Source organism: Perca fluviatilis, chromosome 3 (assembly GCF_010015445.1).
Source record: "Perca fluviatilis chromosome 3, GENO_Pfluv_1.0, whole genome shotgun sequence".
Taxonomy (NCBI): Eukaryota; Metazoa; Chordata; class Actinopteri; order Perciformes; family Percidae; genus Perca; species Perca fluviatilis.
In genome coordinates this window covers 34,931,397-34,941,520 of record NC_053114.1, presented here as the reverse complement: position 1 = coordinate 34,941,520, position 10,124 = coordinate 34,931,397, and the positions used below count along the sequence as shown (strand labels likewise).

Below are 10,124 nucleotides of genomic sequence, written 5' to 3'. Positions count from 1 at the left end.
CAGCAAGTGAGGGCTTCTACTGAGTTGGTCAGTTTAACAGTTTAACATCACCTACTATCTACCTTTATGTTTCAATTTCTTCATATCAGCCCATTCATATTATTTTAATCTTGTCTCCACCTGTCTCCTTTTTTATAATAGGTAAAATGGTTTTGCATGGAATTAAAAATGGTGAAAAACGTCTACAGCTGAAACAAATATCAAAATATGGAATGCATCTGAGGCAGAGTTGCGCATTATGGCACCACACGTGGGTTGATTGGATTTTTTTCCTTGGCAATAGTAAATAAATCTACCCACAAGTCAGATTGGTCTGGGATCCTGAGGGGAGAAAATGTTACACCAACTTTGTACTTTGTACTTTGGTATCTAACAATATACAATATTAAACTATTAAAGTAACAAAGGTTTTTCATCTTATTGGTGATTTTGTATGTGCATACATTTCAAAATCCTCCTCTAAGAAGAGCATGTCATTGACTATAAAAATAAAGGCGATGTGCTACTTAGAATAAAAAAAAAACAGTATTTACACAAGGAGGTACAAATAAGTAGCTCTAACACATTTCTGCCCACAGCTTCAACAAAGAGGCCACATTGTTGTCAATCCCTGAAGAAAAGCCCAAAGAAATGCTTATCTATAATCCCCTTATATAAGCTTTTCTGGAACTTATAGTTATGTGATAACTTTGGTCTTTCACACCAACATTGAAGCACATGCATGCTCGGAGCTACTTCATGTAAAACAGGTATGTTGCAGTTTAATCCTGCATGTAATACATGTATTTTTATGCCATTTAAACCAATTTTTATTACTCTGAGGGATTAAAAATGCTGTTTTTTCGTCCTTTCAGGTTAAAGATGCCCTCCCAAGGAAACACAGCTTTTCTGCTTGTATTATCTATTGTGTTCTTGTCATGGAGAATTTGTCATGGAGGGAAGATTTTGATTGTTCCTTTAGAGGGAAGCCACTGGGTGAACATGGACATTATGATCAAAGCCCTCCACTCTCGAGGACACTCTGTTGATGTGGTACGAACCAATAAAAGCTGGTACATCCAGGATAACTCTCCGCACTACAGGACCATCACAGTTCCTGTCACTGAAGCGTTTAATCATGACTTCATTAACTCAATCATAAAAAAGATCATTGATATAGAAAGGGGGGAGAGCTCAGTTTGGAGCTTTGCAAGTTTGCAGGCTGAGATGTTTACTGCCATGTTTAACATGCATCGAATAATGTGCAAATTGGCTACTAACATGTTTAAAGATAAATATTTAATGAATAGTTTAAAGGAGAGTAAGTATGACCTGGTTCTTACTGACCCAGCATGGGGTACAGGTATAATGTTGGCTCATGCTCTTAAGCTACCTCTGGTCTATAATGTGCGGTGGATAACTAGCGGAGAGGGACATATGGCCATTGCACCTTCTCCTTTATCTTATATCCCATTGACAGGTTCAGGACTGTCAGACAAAATGACTTTTATACAAAGAGTCAAAAATCTCCTTTTCTCTGTCATTTGGCAAGCTCAGGATGGACTTTTAATTCACCCTCAATATCAAGCTGTTTGTGATCAGTTCTTTGGCCCAGAAGTCAAATATAGTGACTTATTACAGGGAGCAGATCTGTGGCTCATGAGAGTGGACTTTGTTTTTGAGTTCCCTCGACCCACCATGCCTAATGTTGTCTATATTGGCGGATTCCAGTGCAAACCAGCAAAACCTCTTCCTGAACACCTGGAGGAGTTTGTACAGAGTTCTGGTGAGCATGGGGTCATCCTCATGTCTCTGGGGACTTTTGTGAGTGAACTTCCTGCTGATGTAACAAACGTGATCGCGGCAGCTTTTGCTAAATTGCCCCAGAAAGTCATCTGGAGGCATAAAGGTGACAGACCAGCCACTCTGGGCAACAACACTTTGATAGTCGACTGGATTCCACAGAATGATCTTTTAGGACATCCCAAGATGAAACTATTTGTAGCTCATGGAGGAACAAACGGAGTTCAAGAAGCAATGTATCACGGAGTCCCAGTTGTGGGTCTACCTGTGTTTTTTGACCAATTTGACAACCTGCTGCGCCTAAAAGAGAGAGGGGCGGCTACACTTCTTACCATTAATACAGTGGATAAAGACAACAACTTCCTGGAGGCCATACAGGAAGTCCTGAATGAGCCCTCCTACAGGATGAACATGCAGAGACTCTCCAGGCTGCACAGAGATCAGCCAATAACGCCGCTGGAGAACGCCCTCTTCTGGATAGAGTTTGTCATGAGACACAAAGGTGCAGCTCACCTGAAAGCAGAGTCCTACAGAATGCCCTGGTATTCCTACCACTCTGTAGATGTAGTTTTGTTCCTGGCTGGAGCTGTGCTACTTGTACTATCTACTATTTTCATTTTCATCTGGTGTTTGTACACTACAGTGTGTAAACATAAAGTGAAACGTGACTAATCACTCAAGGGATATACATTTTTAAAAACCAATTTATCAATATGAAAATTGATTTGGGGATTAATATAACAGATTATTATGAGATTTGTTTGACTGGCCATTTAAGCAACATATACATGGTAGTTACTATTTGCATGTTATTTTATTTTGTTTGATTATATTTAAGTAAGTTTTTGTATGAACTACATGGATGATGTGACTATTTTCATAACCAACACTGAAGTAAAATACTAGGAATTAATGAAACTATTTTATTAGTCCCACTGGGAACCCTTTGAATCTACAGTTGGCCTTTGTCGAAGCGCCAAAGCAGGAGTGCCACTAATCCCTAATGTGTTTAGGTATTATGAGGTAGCAGGGGCTCAGTTGGGAACAAAGAAAGACCACAGTTGGGGTTAAACCCTGTATCTTATCTAAGGTGTCCATACTTACTGTAGCTAAATGGAGCTATATGAAAAACTAATCACTGAAAGAGATTTGACCGGCTCTGATTGTTCAGGTCTGATTCATTCCGGAGAAGCTAAAATATGTTTTCTGACTCATCCATCACTTCCTGTTTGTTCTGTGTTGTGAGCCATTTTCATTTCTACACCTCCAACTACCAGGCGGGGGATCTTTCTTTTGACATAACTGATGTAGATGTAGATGTACTTAAGGAGGTAATTGCAATCAGCTTCAGGTGTTGCTGCTTTGTGTAGAGTTTGTCATGAGACACCAAGGTGTAGCTCACCTGAGAACAGAGTCCTACAGAATGCGCTGGTATTGCTACCACTGTGTAGATGTAGCTCTATCTTTTCTGGCTACTGTTGCAGTGATTACTTTTCTCCCTCTTGTGTTTGTCAGATTTGCATGTCTTGAGAAACGCATTAAAAGAAAAACAAATAAGAAATGACAATCACTGAACTCTGTCCTGCTCGTTCTACAAAAAAAATATTATACATAATTATGTTGTAACAGATTTTTTTTGTATTAACTGAAATGGTATTCATTGCATTTGCATAAAATGAAAATACAACATAAAACAGGTATACCCATGTTCACTGGCTAATGGTCCCATTCACAGGAACAGCAATGATGGTTTGGATGCATATGCGAGCCTTCACTGACTAACAGGAATTTGTAATACTAATTCTTACCATGTAGAATAAAGATTGGTTGTGTAAGAGTTTTTTTTTCAAAGCTGTGTAACAATGAGAGTAGGCCAGGCCTCTTCCAAGGAGGTGCAGGGTGAAAACCATTGTGACACAATCCAGATTCAGGTTAGGCGGGCAGAGCAAGCACTTAGAAATGCTGATTAGAGGTTGACTGAGCCACTTGCTATCTGATTAGATGTTTTCTTTCAATGCAGGCTGCTAATACTGCAGTCACTCATTATAAGTAACAAGTTTAGTACATTTTAAGGCTGAATGGTAGGTAAAACCTGAGATAGTTTTTCTTCCACGTGATCTAGGGTGACCTCACAGAAGAAAAATCACAATGAAAAACAGTTGACATGGCTCACAGTTAAAGCCTCTATATTAATATTAGTGTATCTTTATTTCAGACTCACAAGTAAATAGTAAATATAGTATATAGAGTAAATAGGTCCATAACAGGAAATATACAAATGAAATATATTTTAAAAATGTTTATTAACAGAATTGTGTACAGAAGTAGCTCTGCATGAAGATGGCAAGGAGTGTTGATATATTGAGCAAAACTAGATACATATTGAACCAAAATACATACATACATACATACTCTGTACTGCACACTTATTTTACCATATATGTTATATTGTGTGGAAGTTTGGGGAAATACCTTCAAAAGCAACTTACGAAATATGTGCACAGTGCAAAGAAGAGCAATTATAATAATAAATCACACTGGGTATTATGAGCACACTAATCATCTGTTTTTTTAATTCACATTTGCCGAAATTTATGGACAATGTTGCATTTAAAACTGCACAATTTATGTTTAAAGTTAAAGAAAATAATTCACCATGTAACATACGCGCAATGTTTAATGAAAGAGACGGGGGATATCATCTAAGAGGACATTGTATGTTCAGACTACCTCTTGTGCGAACTGCTGTTAAAAGCATGTGTGTTTCAGTTTGTGGGGGGACCTTATGGAATGGACTGAACAATGACATCAACAGAGCCATAATATCATTCAGTTCAAAAATAGTTTAAAGAAATCAATACTTGACCAATACAGAAAAGAATAGACCGAAACGCAGGAATGGAATTGTTTGGTATTATTGTATATTGTTGAATTGTTGTAAGTTATTGTAAAACCTGAAAATGTGTATGCTGTATTTGCATATATATTTGCTCTGTAATAATATGATTTTGTGAAAAAGGGGCAGGACAAAAGAAGCTATTTTCTTCCGCCTGCTCCTTCTTGAGCTAATCCTTTTTTATTTCTTTGGTTAAATTCTGAATGTTTGTGTTTTATTTTGTGGTTTTAATTTTTTTGTTTTGTTTTCTTTCGCAACATTGTTGATTTTTCGAGATAAATAATAAAATGAAATGAAAGTTGAACATTTCCAGCATTGCACAATGCTGCTTCCTATTGTTTGATGACAAAGTTGTTACTTCATTCTTTCTCTCAGCTCCTCTGCTCCCACAGGAGCTGCGGCAGTAATGAGAGAGGGGAGGAAAGCAGCCGCGACACAGATATTGGGTGCTCCTCTTGATTGCTAGCTCATCAGCTGAACAACACGGTTAGTCATCGCAATCACTGCTGCTGATGGAGTGCCTTTCTTATCAGATTGGTCATTGCACTCTTGGCTTGAACTTCCATGAGGGGGGGACACTGTGGTAACAATGAATGCAGCTGGCTACTAGATGACTGATTTGACAGTGTTACAAAACCAACATGGACAATGGCGACGACAACGTACAATTGTGTCTGATTAAACGAAACAATAGGAATGATTTGTTTTCTACAATGTTTAATACAAATTCAAATCAATCAACACAATTTACAACACCTGCCGTGTTTATTACTGAAAACAAATTGTAGTATATTTTATAAAGCGGTAACACCCAGTCTTTTCATTAAATATGCGAAAGGTAATCTCGCCCCTCTGCGACAAAGACAGGATCCTTATAAGAATTGAATGTACTGTATGACGACATTTTCTATCCAACCTCCTGCTATATTGCTGTTAAGGTGGACTGTAATAATGTTCAGATGTTCGACAGCCACTGCACTTTCAGAAAACATCTTCATTCATCCATTCTAATTATTAACATTTCCTTAATTTCATGATACACAGACTGAACTAAACATCACAGGCAGGTGTTCCAGTTTTGCATTTAAGTGAAATTAATATCAGGTGAGGCCTGGATCTGGTGTTTTTTTACGTCTGCAGGACTTGGCATACAAACATGCTGGATTTGGTTCTGCAGGTGGTGGATCATCTGTGGTGAAAAGTTCACATATAAAAAGCGGGTAAATGCCGTGAATGTTTAAAACCGCTCGTGTATTTATTCTTCTGGTTTTTTTACTCTTTCTTTTCACATGTCATGACAGAATTAGCTCTCGTGAGTAATAAAAAGATAGCATGCTATGAAATGCTCTTCACATCTGCGCCACTGCTTTAAATGAAGATGTGGTTTTCCTGTAAGATGCACTAAACTCGCTAACAGAAAAACCTGCTCATCTGAAATGGCAACGCAGCATCATACTGTGTAATGCCTTCTAAGCTTTATTGTATACTTTATTACTTGCATTATTCTGAATTTCTGTCCCTTTTTTCTTGTTATTGAGCAGTGCAATTAAAAAAAAAATCTAAATAACAAGAACAAGCGGTGCATTTGATGAATGACTACTTCTCACATTGCCGACTGCTTTACTCACTGTGTATGAGCCTGTCGCACTATGATATATGAAATTAATTCCAGTACCTTTAGCACTCAAAATGTGTCACTTGGCACACATCTGATCAATGTCATCGTACTCATCATCACCCTCATGCTGTTAGAAATCAAAGTCATTGACTTGATTTTCAATATGCAAAGAAAAACCACTTCTGCAATAGCGCAAAGTAGGCTATCACTTACCTGCAACATTGTACACTCCCTCACAATCATTGGAGTAAGTGAAGTCCTCAGCAACCACAGCATTGTAATAGCTGAGGAAATGTTTTCAATAAATCATAATGACATGTCTTTATATTAAGAATTATAGAAACCGTAATGGATGTACAACATTCATTCAGCTCAAATTCAAGTTTATGTATTTCAATAAATCTAGTCAGTTTAATTTAGCAAATTATTATTTGTCATGCGGTAAAATGTTACACCTTTACAATATGACATAATAAAGCAAATCTTACTTGCCAAATGCATAAAAGTGACACTGAAATAATTAGTATTAAAATGAATCTATAGTCTTACTCTTCTTCCTCTTCCATGCTGAAAGAGTCTCCTGAAAGTTGTAAAAAAGAATAAAGATAGAAAAATGTATAAAAGAGAGAAATAAATGGATTACATGTTGTTCTATTATCACTTTAAATATGTCAATCTAATCAACAAATAATTATAACTGGCACTTTTCGTAAGAAAGTCACAAAGTGCTTTGATGATGACCACAACATGATGAAAATAATTTTAACAAAAAAGAATTACTGTAACAAAATATGGGGAGCTCCTGCTGTTTTTCAGGAATTGGGATGACCTCATGAATGCACATAAAAGCCATAATCTTTTATGCATTTTATGTTTTGATCCACGTTAGGAGATAGTTGGCAAAAACACATTTTTATTCCTTAGAAAAATGTAAAACCAAATATGAAGGTGTCCCTAATGTTTTATACACCCTGGGAGAGGCACTGTTGTATTAACAGGCCGTAATGTAGCTAGATTATGTTTTCTTTCTAAGTCATCATAGGTCATTTCATTATGAACTCCCCAGGGTATGCCTTTACTGTAATTCCATTTTCAACATACCTTCTTGTGTGTCCAGATCCTCTCCCTCTGTCTGCACCTGCTGTTCCTCCACCATGTCTGTATTAGCCTGCTGACTCGCCGTACTGTAAGAAAACACAATTCAAGCCCTTTAATCAACTCAGCTTTGGCATATCAGTGGCAAATTCAGTTGTGTATCCAATATATATATTAGTTCACTGTAAACATCCTGCATATAAAAAATGTATTTGAGCACAAATCACTGAACACAGCAATGAAAACGTGAAAAACATGACTTTCTGCTTATCTGCTCATAGGTTTGGGAATGCTTTTAAATTCATTAGACAGCATCAGTGAGACTGGGTCAAAACTCACCATGGATTAGATGAAGCTGAGTAGCCAGCTGAAATAGGAAAAAAATAATTTGAAAGTAAAAGAAAGCATGCATACTATATAGTCAAGGTCCTGATGTGATTGGTGTGACAAGCCACTTCAGAAAAGAAGTTACATCTGAATACTAATAACAGATCTCTTTGTTAATCTTTTTTTGTCCGTCAGTCAATGATAGAACTACTTTAATACAAAATATGAACTCTAAAATTGAGCGATTTGCCTTTTGATTTCCTTCCGATCCTCTGACCTCGTTTGTTGATCCACCACAGACTCAGACCCAGCGATAACATCAGGGTTATCGCTCCACAAGAGACAAACACTGGGAGGGCCCAATTTACTGGAAAGCAAAAGACACACTTTTTCAAAAGAATTTTTACCATTTGAAAAGAGAAAATCTTACTGAAAATGAAAGTGCCATCTAAAGCTCTGAAGCTTTTCTTTCTTACTGCATTTTGAAACCGTGAGCAGCTGGTACCCTCACCTGTGACCTCGAGTAATACTGCATTATTTCCATAGAGTGTTTTCTCATGCTCTCTGATGCATTTAGATGGCAGCACCACGCAGCTGTAATGGCCTGAATCCCTCATGACGGCACCTTTGATGGTGAAAGTCGCCTCCATGCGGGTGACATTAAATGGTTGCACTTGGAGGATGGTCTCATTCCTCCTTAGGTAAGAGTGGATGAGTTGACATTCACCGAGTGTTTGCAGGGTGACAGAAACAGTACATCTGAATGCAACATGGTCTCCCTCGCTGACAGTGGACGGCCCAACGACTGAAATATCTGCAGGGAGAAAATTGGCTGTGGGGCAGGAAGGACAAAATGAGTGGAGAGAAAAAAACATTGACACAGTGCTTTCATATGGATGAAAATCCTTACATATGACCAGGATCTGAATGACGTTGTCTCCCCTCATGGTTACTTTGGGAAGCGAATTATTCCCAATGGAGTAAACACAGCTGTAGTTTCCACTGTAATCAAGACCAACGCTGCGTATCATAAAGGTAGTGTCATTTTGATCTGGCTTCTGCTTATTTTTATCGATCCAAATGCCATCCTTGCATAAATAAACCCAAACCATGATCTGTTTCTTGAATCCAAATGTACTGCAGGTTACATAAAGGTCACTGTCCTCACTTAAAGATTTTTGTTGGGCCAGGATCCTCGCAGGAAGAATAGCTGTAACAACAAACAGAAACAGACGTTGAATTGATACATCGTACAATTCAAATCAATCATAGTTGAGAATGCAACACGCAGATGTGTTTTCCTAAATAAAAGCTTACCGTTAGCGTGGCTTGTGACCTGATTTGCAAGAACACCTTGAAGAAAAGAAAAGTAAAGTGAATCCTTATACATGTGCGCAAAGGTTCACACAATTATAAATACAAACAATTAAATAATTAATCACTTGTCAATATACTTACACAGAAGAATGGTGATTGTTTTCATGATTATAAGCAATGTGACACCCATAGACTCCACAGCACCTTGTGAAACCCTGCAGGCGCCTATCAGGTTCTTGTCTGAAAGAATAAATGTGCAGACACTATAATAAACCACTTCCTGTGCACTCTGTGGTGTCTTGTGACATTTGAACGCTTTTGTTCCAAAATTAAAAAGCATCAGTTTAAAAATTGTTGTCGATTGTTGGCAGGTAAAGGTAGGTATAAGAAGGTATCCAGTTTTTGCAGGATGCAACTTCTCAATAGGACACATCAAAAACATTCCGTGATACCTTTAGAAGCTCATTCATTTGGTACATCATATACAGTATCTGTTCGGCAGGTCTCCTGCCCTCCTGCAGATCAGCCACACATGGGTTCTGAGTGAGCTTTAATTACATTTATTAGCCAGGATTTTCTTATCAGATGTGACAGAGAGCTCATACAGTATCTGTCTGTGCTTCCCTGCCAGCGTTCAATTTAATATGGGCTAGATTTTCTATGTAATCACATAGCTCGCTTTCTGCTCTGATATCTATAATAAGACCCTATGCAGGACGCTGAGATTCTTTGAGCACTGAGACCCACAGTACATGTAGGTACTTACTTAGGTTATTTTTGCAGCTTGTACCTAACATTGAGATTGTAATTTAAGTGTAATATCCATCAGAACATTATATCCACAACTGGAGCAAAATAAAAATAAAAAAGTATGTACATGGGAGAATTTGACCCTTACCCCTGACAGCATCAGACCTGTGGTGTAAGCACTCAGCTATTAAGAGGCAGTGCAGACCCCGCGTAGTAAGAGCGGAAAATTGTATTATGGCCAGGAAGGAGGGTTAGATGAAGAAAATACAGGAATCCAATAAGGTCCTTCATCACTCGTTCTCTATATTCATTGTGATCCAATAAGCTTAGTTAGCTCCA

General features: G+C 37.9%; 2 protein-coding genes across 2 annotated transcripts; one reads left to right on the top strand and one right to left on the bottom strand.

The window, feature by feature from the left end:
• Positions 1–615: 615 nt before the first annotated feature.
• On the top strand, positions 616–3,617 carry LOC120556551 (UDP-glucuronosyltransferase 2B4-like). Its single transcript, XM_039796197.1, has 2 exons — positions 616–749; positions 855–3,617. Exon 2 carries the CDS (start codon positions 862–864, stop codon positions 2,452–2,454), a length of 1,593 nt encoding a protein of 530 aa, XP_039652131.1. The 5' UTR covers positions 616–749; positions 855–861; the 3' UTR covers positions 2,455–3,617.
• Positions 3,618–4,104: 487 nt separating this feature from the next.
• On the bottom strand, positions 4,105–9,228 carry LOC120556552. The gene is made up of 10 exons (XM_039796199.1): positions 9,177–9,228; positions 9,036–9,071; positions 8,629–8,928; positions 8,230–8,550; positions 7,969–8,085; positions 7,731–7,758; positions 7,398–7,480; positions 6,846–6,876; positions 6,510–6,580; positions 4,105–5,867 (listed from the first exon to the last, which is right to left on the bottom strand). The coding sequence occupies exons 1-10, from the start codon at positions 9,223–9,225 to the stop codon at positions 5,779–5,781; spliced, it is 1,125 nt and encodes a 374-aa protein (XP_039652133.1). The 5' UTR covers positions 9,226–9,228; the 3' UTR covers positions 4,105–5,778.
• Between the last annotated feature and the right edge of the window lie 896 nt (positions 9,229–10,124).